This window comes from Chenopodium quinoa, unplaced genomic scaffold (assembly GCF_001683475.1).
Source record: "Chenopodium quinoa cultivar QQ74 unplaced genomic scaffold, ASM168347v1, whole genome shotgun sequence".
NCBI classification, from domain to species: Eukaryota; Viridiplantae; Streptophyta; class Magnoliopsida; order Caryophyllales; family Amaranthaceae; genus Chenopodium; species Chenopodium quinoa.
The window spans coordinates 488,845-503,194 of record NW_018745454.1 but is presented as its reverse complement, the minus strand read 5'-3'; the positions used below and the strand labels follow the sequence as shown (position 1 = coordinate 503,194).

At 36.7% G+C, this 14,350-nt stretch overlaps 2 protein-coding genes across 4 annotated transcripts; one reads left to right on the top strand and one right to left on the bottom strand.

The window, feature by feature from the left end:
- The first annotated feature begins 208 nt into the window (after positions 1–208).
- On the top strand, positions 209–12,422 carry LOC110714581. Of its 3 annotated transcripts, XM_021893121.1 has the most exons (18): positions 209–1,359; positions 2,944–3,480; positions 3,799–5,814; positions 5,893–6,009; positions 6,158–6,340; positions 6,435–6,497; positions 7,244–7,315; positions 7,401–7,661; positions 8,094–8,213; positions 8,462–8,521; positions 9,403–9,443; positions 9,565–9,642; positions 9,759–9,843; positions 10,361–10,524; positions 10,628–10,753; positions 11,127–11,218; positions 11,532–11,669; positions 11,769–12,422. In XM_021893121.1, the coding sequence occupies exons 1-14, from the start codon at positions 502–504 to the stop codon at positions 10,484–10,486; spliced, it is 4,617 nt and encodes a 1,538-aa protein (XP_021748813.1). In that variant the 5' UTR covers positions 209–501; the 3' UTR covers positions 10,487–10,524; positions 10,628–10,753; positions 11,127–11,218; positions 11,532–11,669; positions 11,769–12,422. The 3 variants fall into 3 exon arrangements, with proteins under 3 accessions (XP_021748813.1, XP_021748811.1, XP_021748814.1); XM_021893119.1 differs by lacking the exon at positions 11,127–11,218; XM_021893122.1 differs by lacking the exon at positions 11,127–11,218 and having other exon boundaries at positions 1,231–1,359; positions 2,937–3,480.
- A 537-nt stretch (positions 12,423–12,959) lies between these two features.
- LOC110714301 (NAC domain-containing protein 14-like) lies at positions 12,960–14,084 on the bottom strand. Its single transcript, XM_021892805.1, has one exon. It carries the CDS (start codon positions 14,082–14,084, stop codon positions 12,960–12,962), a length of 1,125 nt encoding a protein of 374 aa, XP_021748497.1.
- Between the last annotated feature and the right edge of the window lie 266 nt (positions 14,085–14,350).

Below are 14,350 nucleotides of genomic sequence, written 5' to 3'. Positions count from 1 at the left end.
AATACAATTATTATTAATTAATAACCAATAATTAATTAATTTAAATTATAATTAGTTATAAAAAATTATTATCTATAATAACAATTAATGTTAATAATTACTAATTAGTATGTGTAGTTTAACAACAGCTAGCACCCAATAAGCCAATTTACCAAACACTACAACTTTACTCAAACAACCAATTCAAAAACCAATCTAAACAGTCAGTCAAATTAGCCAACTAAAATAGCCGACAACCAACAATCAATGACCAACAGCCAATTGTCAAACAACGCTTAAATACATGAACAAGTTTAAAAAGTTAGAAATGCCAAAATAAGTACTTGTAGTTGTAAAACTTGTAATCCGTGCATAAACCAAAGAAATGAATGAATTACGAGTAGTTAAATAAATTAATTAAATAAACAAAATAAAACAACGCTCCATACATTTCGGCGATAAAAAACAACAGTCTTCTCCTTTCTCTCTCCTCCTACCTGTGTTAGCTGGTTTTACAGTTCAATGGAGATATCACACAATCAACGCTCTTCTCCGCCGTCTAAACCACCCGCATCAATGGATTCCAAGCAAATCATCGACATCTTACCTTCTTACATCTCTCTGTACAAAAACCCGACCCTAAACCCAAACCCGAACCCAGATAAATCCGCCATTTTGAAATGGTTTTCTTCTCTCTCTCCTCCCCAAAGACTGGCCCACCTCACCATTGTCGACCCCACTTTCACTCAGCTTCTCCTTCGCATGCGTTCCCACCTCTTTCTCTCTTCTCACGTTACCTTCTTCCTCCTCCCTGACCTTCCTTCAGAGGATTCTCTACCCACCATTTGTACTCGCCGATCTCGTGGGTTACTCGCTCGAGTTGCTGATTCCAATGAGTCGAGTCGTTTGCTTCGATCGTCGATTCTTCTCTTTTCCTCTTCTGAGTGTTCTGGGGTTTCTTCGGGTGCTCAAACCCTTGATACGGTGACGTTTCGTGAGGGGTTTCTTGAGGATTTTGATCAGTTTGTTCGGGTTATGGACCGGGTTTCGGACTCGGGTTTTTTAAATGGGTCGAATTCGGACTGGGTTGAGTTGGGGAATGAGTGGCCTGAGTTGGGGTGGTTGAAGGGTAAAGGGTATTATGGTCTCGAGGCGTTTGTGGCGAATCGGGTTGAGGTGGCGTTGAGGTTGGCGTGGGTGAATGGTAATGGTGGGAAGAAGAGAGGGGTGAAGTTGAAAGAGAAGGCTAACAGTGCTGTTGGATTGGGGGTAAATGCGTATTGGAGGAAGAAAGGGTGTGTTGATTGGTGGGAGAAGTTGGATGATGGGATGAAAAGGAAGGTGTTTCGGATGGTTTTGGGGAAGACCGCGAAATCTATAGTATGTCCTCCAATTTATAAGTTTTTTGATACTGTCATTTAACTTAATTTACTCCCTTTGATTCAAATTATAAGAATTGGTTTGAATATGTTTGAATTGCATTGGTTTGTGGAGTGGCATTCTATGTTGTATTTGAATTGTGGAATGACCTATATTGTTATTTCAATTTGTTACTGTATTATAAGAAAAACAATAATGTTGCATTGATATGGTTGAATGACTTGTATGATGGGATCTAAATCAATTGGTTAAATACACTTGCATTTTGGATTTGAGGAAGCAAGGTTAATATTCATGGTATTTGTTGGAAAGAGTCGAGTGCATTGTAGTGTTAAACGAAGTACTAGATGGAAATGATTTGAAACTATGTTGGAATCAAGTAGCTTTAGGTTGTATGACTGTAGATGTTTGGAGAGTCAAGAAACCCAAATGCTGAATGCTGGGGAACTCTTCTTTTCTTGCATAGCTCAAAAAAGAGTATGTTTGCCCTTCTTTTACAAGCGTATGAAAATATGAAATAGGTGGAAATGGCTTAAGAGTTAAGACCATACAAAAAAAGGCCGTGCTACTAAAGCATAAGTTTGTGTATTTTAACATAGATAGACAGTAAGGTGTTTCTGTAAATAAATAAAATCTTTGAACTGTTTTTCTTTAGTTTCAGTTCTTTGCTACATTGTTAACCATCCACAAGCATGTCAAGTCTAAGGATAAATAATGTCAACCATTGTCCATTCCTTCATTCTAAAGTATTCAACATATTCAGCCAAATTAAATATTAGGGTCCAAAACCCCAATGTTAACCTACATGTTTTGTGTTTTGGTAATGTATTTGTGACTCTCTTTGTCACTCATAGAAGATTTTTGTTAGGATAAGTGAGAACTGAGAAGTATGCCCCCCCTTTTTTTTATATTTATTTATTAACTTTGACTTGCTTTATAGACATTTCACGATTAATTTTTCTAAAGGATTTGAAAGATGCTGTTGTTAGAAGGATATAGTGCTCTCTTGAAGAAACAATCTAATTTTTCTCAGAAGAGTTAGTTTATCTTCTTTTTCATTCTCCCGGTCCTAGTTTTTTTTCTCCTTTTTAGACGCAGATGACGCAGCTGATGCAATGTTACAAATCTATATGTGGGTTACAAGGTATGACTGACTAATTGAGGCTATCTGGAGAATGCTTACCTCCTGGAGCATGGAGGTGGTTTTTAGAACATAGGCATTGACAATGGAAGTCTATGCAAACTCACTTATTTGTAAAACTACTTGCTTGGTTCTCAAATTTTTATGTTACAAATACCTTGATGGTCCAATATTAAAGAAAGAAGCTTCTATCCCAATTTCCAAGATACCATAGCCATGCTTTACTAAAAAAAGCTTGGCAAGTCTGGAGGTTAAGTGACGATGACTTTTTCTGCTATACGGCTTTCTTTTGAGCTTATGGTGGGGAAGGACTCAAGCTTTTCTTGTAAAGTATATAGGTACTTGGTATAGGGGATTTTTTGTATGAAAAATATGAAGTTGCTGCCTTGGACTTTGGCCATTGCTGAACTATAGTCTGACTTCTGACTACTCTAAGTTTTCAGACGGGTGAAATCTTAAAAGGCGCTGATGGGAGCATGGAGGACGAATTGTGGAATTTCGGTTTAGCGGAGGAGCAATCTGTGAGATACAGAGATCAGAATGCACCCACTACAGAGCATTTACAAAGACGAGCAGAATTAGGCTTGACATCTGATCTAGTTTCACCTTCTTCCAGGCCACCTACCACATTAAGGCATGTCGTGAATCGGTTGTTTGTGCTTCAGGTTATAATTGAAATGGCACTAACTTGCCCTCATGATAAATTTAATAAGGAGAAGATCTTTTTCAGCTCTTTGGATTCTGTAAATATGATTGCAGATGGCATATTGAGGAAATTGAGAGGATTACTTATGGCTGTTTCACTTGATTACATTAAATTTGAACTAATGGATGAGGAGAACCATAATATAGTGGCAAATAAATCAAAGGAGAAGCAGGGTGGAACTCAACGTAAGAAGGGAAAGAATCGTAATTCCAAAAAGATAAATCCAGCTATAAGGAATTGCAATAATGACTTTGTACTTGACAAGACTCTTGAGGTATTTCTCTCTCCTTCTTTTGCTTTTGTTGCGGATCAGTTTTATAATAGAGAAAAAATGATTTTGTTACTTATGAATTCAGATATTTCAAGGCAATGAATCTAGTTTTGGGCATGCTTGCATCAACCTGTTGAGCAACGTGGGGGGGTGGGGAATCTTAAGGGAGTTAGTGGATGTATAATGCCTCTCTCTTTGGGGAAAGGAATAATGTTAGGTTGCACAGTGTAGTATTTGTTTTGGTCGACTGCCTTCTTGAAAATTGAATTCTTTTTTTTTTTAATTAATCTTTTTAGACTACTGAAACACTGACATAAACAGGTAAAGGACCAGACGTCGGCTTCTGAGAGGTCACAAACTTCTTCTGCAAAGAAGGGAAAACAAAATAAAAAGAAGTTGCGTGGGAAGCCGGATTCTGCAAGTAAAGTCCTCAACACTTCAGCTGAAACACAGACTGCTTTCTCTTCCTGTACCACCACACAATGTGAGAAAGAACATATCTCTATGGATCACGCTGCTGGTGTGAAAAAGTTGTCAAATGAAGCTTCTATTAGTTGTCTGAATGGTCAGCAGAATTTAGCTCCTTGCTACGGTAAGGCTGGATGTACTGAGGTCAATCTGCGTAGCTCTGAACGAGGTGATATAACATCTTCTGTGGAAGACCAACATCGTCCCAGGATTAACTGTCACTTGCTTTCGAATAAGCTGAAGAATGCTGTAGTTCCCAACATGGAAACTGATAATCATTTAGTGGAATCTGATATGAGTCCTGTTGAACTGACGACAGAATTTAAAAGTGTTTATGAAGCTAATTCTGACGGAGACCCTGTTATAGTGGCTGCAACAGAGTATGAGAATAGTCAAATTGCTCAAAAAGATGACGATGGTCATGAGGATCATGCTTTCTGCAGCACAAATGCCACGTCATCGTGTGGAAAAATCGTAGATGATAAAAGTAAAACAAACCTGATCTGTGAACAAGATAACCAGAGTTGGTATAATGGTGAAGCTGTAATTCCTGCATATTATCCCTCATATGAATGGCCTACTGTGGCCCCTAATCGTTTGGCTGGCTTCAATTCACAGCATCTTCCACCTGCTACAGACCGATTGCATTTGGAAGTTGGTCACAACTGGCAAAATCATTTTCAACATTCTTTCATACAACAGATGCATCAGACAAGTTCTAATATTGGAGGACAGATGGGTAGGATTATGCCACAACCATTACCAGCTAGTTTGGATTGGTCCCCTGTTGTACAGACTTGTAATTATGATTCTCCATTTATTTCAAGGCGTCAAGCTGGAAAACAACAAAGCTTTGCTGCCCAAAGTCCTCATAAAGGTGCTTTAAGTAGTGAAGAAGAAAGAAAATACTTTGCAGACTACTTTGACTTCTCTGAACCACCAAGCGCACAAGAGTTAGCTGATGAATATGATAGCCATTGGGTATCAGAAGAAGAATATGAAGTCCATGCTGTCTCTGGCAAGGACTACAATCAATTCTTTGGTGGCGGCGTCATGTATTGGAATCCTTCTGATTATCGGGGAGCTAGTTTCTCTCGCCCTCCTTCTCTTAGTTCTGATGACAGTTCATGGGCTTGGCGCGAAGCTGACATGAATAGGACTGTTGATGACATGGTTGCATTTTCATCATCTTATAGTACAAATGGACTAAATTCCCCATCTGCTGCTCCTTTTTGTTCTCCTTTCGAGTCTTTGCCTCCAGGGCATCAACCAATTGGTTATGTTAGGTCCGGGAATGAAGGAAAAATGGTTCATAGCTCCTCAACAATGACAGACTTGGAGTTGGAAGATAAACTTCCAGGATCTTTGGCCAGTATATCTGGTGATTGTGATGCCAAATCTGGAGATTCGCTTCCTTACCCAATACTCCGGCCTATTATAATTCCAAGTATATCAAGGGAAAGATCAAGATCCGAGTTCAAGTGTAATCGTGAATTAAGAAGTCCTCGCGTTCCTCCAAACAGGTGTGAACATCCTAGAATTAAACGCCCACCTTCACCTGTAGTGCTTTGTGTTCCACGTGCTCCCCGTCCTCCTCCACCTTCTTCTGTAGGAGACTCCAGAAAACATAAAGGCTTTCCAATTGTTAGGTCTGGTAGCTCCAGCCCAAGACACCTGGGTGTAAGAGGATGGTTTCATGATGGGACTAATGTTGAAGAAGCTTGTTTACGTGTTGATGGTGCTGAAGTAATGTGGCCATCTTGGAAAAATAAGAACTTTGCTGCTCGGAAAATGGTTCAGCCTTTGCCTGGAGCAATACTGCAAGATCGCTTAATTGCAATCTCCCAGTTAACTCATGATCAGGAACATGTATGTGAGTCCTCTTTGTTGTTGCTTTTACTTTATTGCTCACAATAAATCTGAGCTTGTCACCTTACTTAACTGCAGCCTGATGTTGCTCTTCCTGTGCAACCACCTGAGTTGGTAAATTGCTCAAAACGGAAGGCATCTCTCCCGTTGATGCACAATCTTCTTCATGAAGAAATTGACTACTTTTGTAAGCAGGTAGTTGCTTGAAATCTTGTTATTTTTTTTAGTTTGGATGCAGCTTGTGTGCGTTTCTTTGAACATTGTAGTGCCTCCCAAGTCTACATTCTCTTCCCTACAGCAATGCTGCATATAAATGTTTTTCCCCCCTATTGTAATGATCAAGGTTGCTGCCGGGAATTTAATTAGGAGACCTTATGTTAATTGGGCGGTGAAGCGGGTGACACGTTCGCTCCAAGTTCTCTGGCCTCGTTCCAGGACCAATATATTTGGTTCCAATGCCACCGGCTTGTCCCTTCCGACAAGTGATGTGGATCTTGTGGTTTGTCTTCCTCCAGTGAGAAACTTGGTGAGTATTTTTTGTTCTTTTTTAATTTGTACTTTCTTGTTTGAAGTTTGTGCTCTTTTCTGTGTTTTGGCATAACGTGTTGATGCATTTCCAGGAGCCTATTAAGGAAGCTGGAATCTTAGAAGGCCGTAATAGCATAAAGGAAACATGTCTACAAGTAAGTTTAAGATAGAGTTGTTAATTCGGTGTTACTGCCATTGATGTTATGACTCTGTTCTTCTTTTGCTACACTGGTCATTGCTCAAAGTTTTGGTATACTTGGGTTCGTGGTAGAGATGTAATGAGCAAGCAGCACTAAGTCCTTGATTGATTATTTTTCTAAACCATATGTCTGTCCACTGCAGTGTCTGATCTTCTTGCTTTTTCCAAGTGTTTTGTTATATCTTGCTCCATATTGCTTGCAGATGAAAAAAATTGAGAATAATTGCTTCACCAAATTTATTTAATTTTTAAACTACTCATTTAGCTTACTTCTGTAAGTTAGTACCTCCTTTCATTACTCTATGCTGCTTGTTGCTCCAGTATTGTAGTTAAATAGTTGATTCTTACTTCCTGGACATCATTTATTGGATGCGTATGCCAAAATTTATGTTTATGTTAAGTTTAATGTAGTGGGCATTGAGTTAATTGATAGATGAAATACTTTGCTGCTGCTGTTGGCTTCCATAGAGTATTTTTCACTTTTTAGATAAGTGGCATTTTACCTTCAAATGAGATTCATCTATGAGTTAAGCTGCTCTCAAAGTCTAGTTATGCTCATTGATTTTCATCTGCCTGATTTTCTTCTTGATTCTTGACTTTTGTCTACCTATCATTACTCTTTTGTCTGCTTATTTTCAAGTGGTTCATTAATTGTGGACCTTTTAGAAAGCTATTTTTAATCTGACATGATGAATCTTCCAGCATGCTGCTCGATACCTGGGAAATCAGGAATGGGTAAAAGCTGATTCTTTGAAGACTGTGGAGAATACAGCGGTAACAACTCTTTTTTTTATTATATCTCTACCAAATGAGGTTGCTCTTTCGGATTTTGATGATCAATCTTTTCCCTTTGTTGTAGATCCCCATTATCATGCTAGTAGTGGATGTTCCACATGATTTTGTGACTACAACTGCTGCGCCTACTGTGCACATATCTTTAAGGGGACAAAATAAGCTGAATGATGGACGATCTGTTGGTAAAATTGATACTATTGGCTCAGATAGTGCTCCTCAATCGACTCACTCAAAAGTTATCAACTGTAACAAAGATTGTATATCAGTTCGTCTAGACATTAGTTTTAAGTCACCCTCACATACAGGACTGCAAACAACTGAATTGGTATGCATTCTACTTCGGTTTTCAGTTGTTTCTTATTATATCATCATTTTAAACTATTGGTTCCCAGTTAAAATGTTGCAAACTGTAAGTGTATTGTTAAAATAGTTAGGTTGTGTTTGTAGTCATTTATTTGGCCATAATGATGCTAAATTCGGGACAATAATTGCTAATTCTCTGCTGGACATATATAATGGTTAATCTGGTGCTGAAAGTAATTGCTTCAACTATTTACTTATTTGTTATTGCTAATTTCTTATAATCTTATGTTGGAAAACTAATGAAAATCCTGATAAAATATAAACCAATCTTGGGACATCAGTTTAAGCTTTTGGTTAGTTGGTCCCTTGACAAATCCCTTTTGTTTAGTTTGTGATGAAGCTATTAATGGGTTCCTGTATCAGTATTGTTTTCATTCCAAGATGTGCTATGCAGGTTAAACAGCTTACCGACCAGTTTCCTGCTGCCATTCCCCTGGCTTTGGTACTGAAGCAATTTTTAGCAGACCGTAGCCTTGATCAATCGTACTCGGGAGGCTTGAGTTCATACTGTTTGGTAAATATTTTACCTGATTTTCTATTATGCTACATTGTTACTTGTAGTACATAATTGCTTGCCAAGTTTTGTTGTTCTTAGTTTTGTTACCCTCTTCCTTGTGCGTTTCCTGATTTCAATCATAATTGAAATATGGTGATTTGTTTTGGTTTATTTTTCTACCAAATTCCTGTAGCACTTACATTTGTTGGTAAGAGTTTTGTAATTATGTGCAGTGCTTAGCTTAGCTATTTTGCAATCTTTTGCAGGTTTTGCTGATTACACGTTTTCTTCAGCATGAGCATCATCATGGGCGGCCTATTAACCAAGTATGAATCTTAGTGAAATTACTGGTTGTCGATAAAGTTTGGAGACTTTATTTTTCCCTGATTAGATTTGCTTTACGATTTATAATATATTTAATTAAAATGATAGACTTTGAGGGAGATTTTTTTTATTAGATAATAAAAGCAGGCAGGTGCTGCATTTTGTGTTAAAGGAGCATCTGTTAGATATGCATAGACATCTATCACTTGCCTGGCATGTTAAATCTTTCATGCTATCTGTGTGAATGGGCCATATTGATATTATAATTGTTGGAATCAATTAATATATCCTCAATTGTCTGCAAAATTTTTGCTCACAAGTATAAAAAAATCTCCTAAGATAAACTTTGCTTACAAAGCATGACAATAAATGATTTATGTTGGTCAATGTTAGGGGGCTTGGTTGTCCAGGTTAAATATCTAAGCTTAAATTGGTTGCTGTAGTAAGATATTACTTTGGTAGAAGGAAAAAAAAAAGTTATCATGTATATTTACACTCTTTAATTCCATGTTTGTTGAAATAGTCAAGGGAAATTAGTATCTTTGACTAGTTGACTGAGATCAGTTCTAGCGGTAGGGATGGCTATAACCAAGTTATATTCCTCAGTGCTAAACTGAAGTATAATTTGGTAAAATCATCCTCAAAAAAAGGGAGAACAGGGAAAAAAAAGAGAGGGTAATTTTAGATGGGTTTTTGGATTTATGACATTTGCATGTGACCGAATAACTTATTCAGTTTTCTTTGGGTGCATCTTTTGTGAGTAATATAGGCTGTCAAATAATTATCACAAATCCTGGTATTTGGAATATGTTGTGTTCCCAAATATTTGTTGAACTTGGGTTATATATTTGATTTATTAACAATAGAGTAAAATATTTTGCAGAACCTTGGGAGTCTTTTCATGGATTTTCTTTACTTCTTTGGGTGAGTTGAAGGATGATTAGTCATATTTGTGTAAATCTTTGTTTCTGCTGAATTCAATGACTAAACATTAAATCTTGATGGTATCTAGGATTGTTCATTCTAACTCCTTGACTGGATGCAGGAATGTGTTTGATCCTCGACAAATGCGTGTCTCAATACAAGGGAGTGGGTTATATATAAACAGAGAAAGAGGATGCAGGTAACTGAGTGACTACTGTGGCATCAGCATACATTCTTGTTTGATTTGCTATCTTGATTTTATGATTGCATGATTGCTGTCTAATCTTGATATATATTGCCTGCATGCTACCGTAGCATTGATCCAATCTACATCGATGATCCTTTGTTTCCAACAAATAATGTGGGGAAAAATTGCTTCCGGATTCATCAGTGTATCAAGGTTTGTTTGACGTAGATTTATTTATACATACTTGCATCTATTTGTTGGTCCATTTATATATTTTTAAATTATTTTTTTCCTTTCTGAAATGTGACTTGCTGAGCTGCATACCGTAACTTTGTGGCTGGCTTTATTTTGAATATATTGATCTGACCAAATCTTCAATTTAATATATACAATTATCATGATCAAGCTTCAATTTATATAAGGGCTGAAGCCAGGTGATTAATAAAAGGTTAAAACTATCATCAAGCTCTATAATGCGACGTTCTAAATGATGATGACATTTAGAATTTGTGTTTCAGTAGAGAACTATTAGTATCTTTTTTACAATAAGTAGTTTTTTAACATTAACTATTGCCATTTTGGTTTCAGACAAAATGTTTGCTTTTTTTTTTTTAATTTTTATTTTTATTTTTTTTGGTTAACCCGGACTTTTGTCAACTGGATTTAGTGGCACATATCTCTGAATAGAAATCTATATGCAATCTGTCTTGACAATTTTGGTATTGCTCAGGCATTTGCAGATGCTTACGCTACTTTGGAAAATGAGCTAACCTGCCTTTTAGCTGAGGGTGATGCAAACACAACACAGCAGTACCGATTGCTTCCAAAGGTCATCCCAAGTATAGGTCTTCCATAGGGGTCCATCTCATGAGTTATGATGAGCTGATGACTCTGGTAAGTTCTTTTTAGAATTATTCTTATTTCATGATATTTTTTTCCTTAATTTTTTTTCATGAATAAAAGAGTGACAAACTGACAATCCCTACTTCTCCACCAGGCACACACTTCTACTTCAATTCTATTGTTTTCCTCCAGTGCCTGGTTGAGGTGTTTTGCTTTGATACCTGGAAAGACTGATTATTGGAGTTGGCTGAACCAGTGACCCAAGATGTCTCATGGCAAGGTAAGCTCACTCTCAACCAAATCAATATTGACCAAAACAAACAAGAGTAGCAAAACTAATTAGACTATATTGGCAAGCTCGTTGACGCTGATGCCAATATGACCTGAACTGGTTAATTAAAATTGCCGGAACCAAACTAGAACATGCTAATCCAAATGCCTGTGGGTTTATTCTATGCTTTTAGTCTCAAATATGGTTTTATACTTGATGGACGCATTTAAGTGCTTGTAGATGCTTGGTCATTCATTACACTTGAATGGTACTGCAAAACATGGACACATCGTCTTTTATATCTGCCTCTGGTATGGGCCCAAACAACTCGCTTGTAAAAGTTGAATGGTTGTTGATGACTATTTTTTTACGTATTTGGTAGATTTCAATGGTTTGAGGCATGTTCTTTATTAAAGTTGGAGCTTGTCAAGTATCTGAGATGTTGAAGGTGAAGATGCTTGTAGAGTTATATGGGTATGAGTAAAACATCAAAAACTATCTATAAGTTCTGGTCACTGCTTCGGATAATTTGTGTCATTCTTCTGGATATATATAGAATGTATGCTTGTTGAGTGGCTCTTGATTCGAGCCTTGGCAATCTGCATATTCAACCCTAATTATCGTTTATCTTTTGCCAGCAAGTCATCTGTTTTTTTTTTTTTTTTTTAATAATTTTTTAATAATTTTTTTTTTCCAGTCATCCATCCATCCGTAGATTCATCTTTGTAAAACTTGACAATTTCTGTTCTAGGATTACTGACTGGTGTTTCATTGTGCGAAATTACAGGTGAATATGCTGTAAGCTGATGGATGCTTCACCTGCTTGGATACATCCTTTGACCTTGTATTATGCATGCTCCTCCTTTTGTCGTCGAGCTTGCAGAGCTCACCTCTGAATACAGAAAACTTAAGTTGACGAAAAGAGGTAAATCCTTTAGAAATAATAATATATTTTTTCTTGCTGGGAACTTTTTATTAATTGCATTGATGGCTTTTAATTATTTTACTGGTGCACATATTTCAGACTGCTTTACTGTAACCGCTTCGATCTGGTCGAAGTTAACTCGAGATAGATATCTGATGACTTTATCTGAGAGGCGGGATACTTTCTTGGCTATTTAAAAATAGATTTGGGTAAGGGATCAAGATCTATTGATCAAATTTCCGAACTACCTGGCTTCATTCTTCACCAAATATTGTCATTTCCATAAAAAAAAGAGGCCATTGAGCCTGTCAAACTGATTTTTTAACCTAGAGGTGGCAATATGTTTGGGAGACCCCTCATTATAGATTGCAATGAGTGGTTTTTGGAAGAGAATTGGATATACTTAAACCAATCAGAGAGTGAAGTCATGAGTTATGCTGATGAGAAACTACATCGATTTCATGGTGGGCATCTATGTGAAAAAGTTTGGTACTTATGTAACCCTTGCGGATAATGATTCGGCCCCTCGGTTAGGTGCTGGTCATCAAGTGTTTGGTATGTTTTGGATCAGCCTATGTAACCCTTGTTTGTAATGATTCGGCCCTTCGATTTATGTAACCCTTGTGGTTAATGATCTACCGATGAAGCTACTTCCAATGTCATCTTTTCACTAGTGGCTATCTTGACAGGAATGCTGCTAAGTTCTGCTTTCTTATCAAAGGATACAATTTCAAGTTCTGATCTCTTCTTTCATTTGATAAAAGTTCTTTGAGAACTGTTCTGTTCTTGAAATATGTGGTCATATTAAGTGAAGAATACAGTGCAGTGTCCTCATAAAGGCGTCTAAGTCATAATTTTTTTAGTCATATTGATTAATTAATGAAGCCATTATTGTAAACCTTATTACTGCTCTTTTGTGTATTTTTACAGTTTTTGTCTGAAACTCAATAACATATATTATCAACAAGAGGCAGAAAATATAAAATATAAAAGTGACAGAAAAATATTTGGTGAAGAATGAAGCCAGGTAGTTTGATTTATATATTAAGCACTATTTGATGATCAAGGCTATAAAAACTATGAAATTAAAGGGACAGAAAAATAACAAATCACAAACCCTATTTTGAATGATTCATATATTATCACGGATTAATATTAAATTCACATGTGTAATTCTAAGAACATGTAAAATCTCAACTAAAATTATGGAAAATACATGATTAAAGAAAATTAATATTGTGTAATCGTTTCATTGACACAAGAAAACCCTTGTTGATTGACTGTATTCTATTATTGTTGCAATTCCAATTGGTTTGCCCATACCGCTAGATTATTATCTCCTTGACAATACTTAGCTAATTCCGCTTCAATATCAAAATCTGAACCTAGCAAGTCTTGCATTGATATCATGTCATCACCAGAACCTGATTCGTCGTCTACGTGACCTTGAAGCATCTGATCACCCACGCATACAACTTCATTATCATATTCTTCAGCAAACTTAGCCAACTCCGCTTCATGATCAAAATCTGAACCAACCAACTCTTGTAATTCTTGATTATTATGTCCCTCACTAGACCACTCCGGTGCAAGATCAAAGTCTGAACCACGCGAATAATCTTGTATTGATAACATGTCATCACCACAACCTAATTGCTCATGATTTTCTTGTACATGATTTTGTTGTTGATGATGTTGTCCTAACACCACATTATTATTATCAACGGGAACCCCGACTTGTTGGTTAAAGATTCCGTCATAAGAAACTCCTTGTTCTTTCATCACAGCCGGTACCAAGCTTATGTGTTGCCTTTTGTTTTCTTGAACATCTACATTATTATCATTATCATTGTTAGTAGTAGTATTAGCAACACTAACACTATGTAGTCTTTTTTGTCTAATTGTGGAGGGTTTCTTGGTGATCCTACAAAGAACAAAGTTGTTGACATTATTAATCTTCTCCTCCAACAATTTACTGGTAAACTCATGCATACTCCATTCAACTCCGTTGCTCGTCGACTCCATGAACTTCAACAGCTTTCGAAACCCAATGACTTCCTCTTGGCCAGTACTAGTATTCTTGACAACAACAGGATCACTTCTTTGGAGTTTCCAAGTACCATGTTTACCAGCTGTTCGAATTCTATTCTTGACACAACTGTAATCTTTGTCACTAGACACGTTCTTGGGAATTGTAAAGAAGTACCGAACTGTATCCTCTTCTTCACGGTCAGATTGTCCGAAAGAGTCGAAGACAGTAGACGGATGATCAGCATTTTCGCCGAAGATATTATCAACAAGAGGCATCCTCGGACAAGATGAAGAAACACCATATAATGCTCTTCTCCAAATATAATGGTTAATCAGCTCATCGTCCTTCGGGTTGAAATGATAACCGGGTGGTAGTTTAGACATGATTCACTAATCAATTTGAGAAGATGTAAAACAAACACAAACAATAGGGATTGTAATAATTGCTATGATGAGTTTATATAATAAGAGGGAGGAGGTTATCTATCTTTTTTATTTAAGGAAATAAAAAACCTATCTCGATAATATTTAAGATAAACTTTTTTCGAGGGAATATTTTAGATAAACTTCTATGCAATTTTTTTTTTAAATGTCAGTTAAATACGTAACTATTGTAATTAGTTTTAATTTTGACCCTTATTTTTTACCAA

What these genes read in the sequence shown, in the direction of transcription:
- LOC110714581 (XM_021893119.1), top strand. Translation starts at nt 502, where the DNA reads ATGGAGATATCACACAATCAACGCTCTTCTCCGCCGTCTAAACCACCC. An exon ending in GCTTGAGTTCATACTGTTTG is followed by an intron (nt 8,214 to 8,461) that starts GTAAATATTTTA and finishes AATCTTTTGCAG; the next exon opens with GTTTTGCTGATTACACGTTT. An exon ending in GGATTCATCAGTGTATCAAG is followed by an intron (nt 9,844 to 10,360) that starts GTTTGTTTGACG and finishes GGTATTGCTCAG; the next exon opens with GCATTTGCAGATGCTTACGC.
- LOC110714301 (XM_021892805.1), bottom strand. Translation starts at nt 14,084, where the DNA reads ATGTCTAAACTACCACCCGGTTATCATTTCAACCCGAAGGACGATGAG.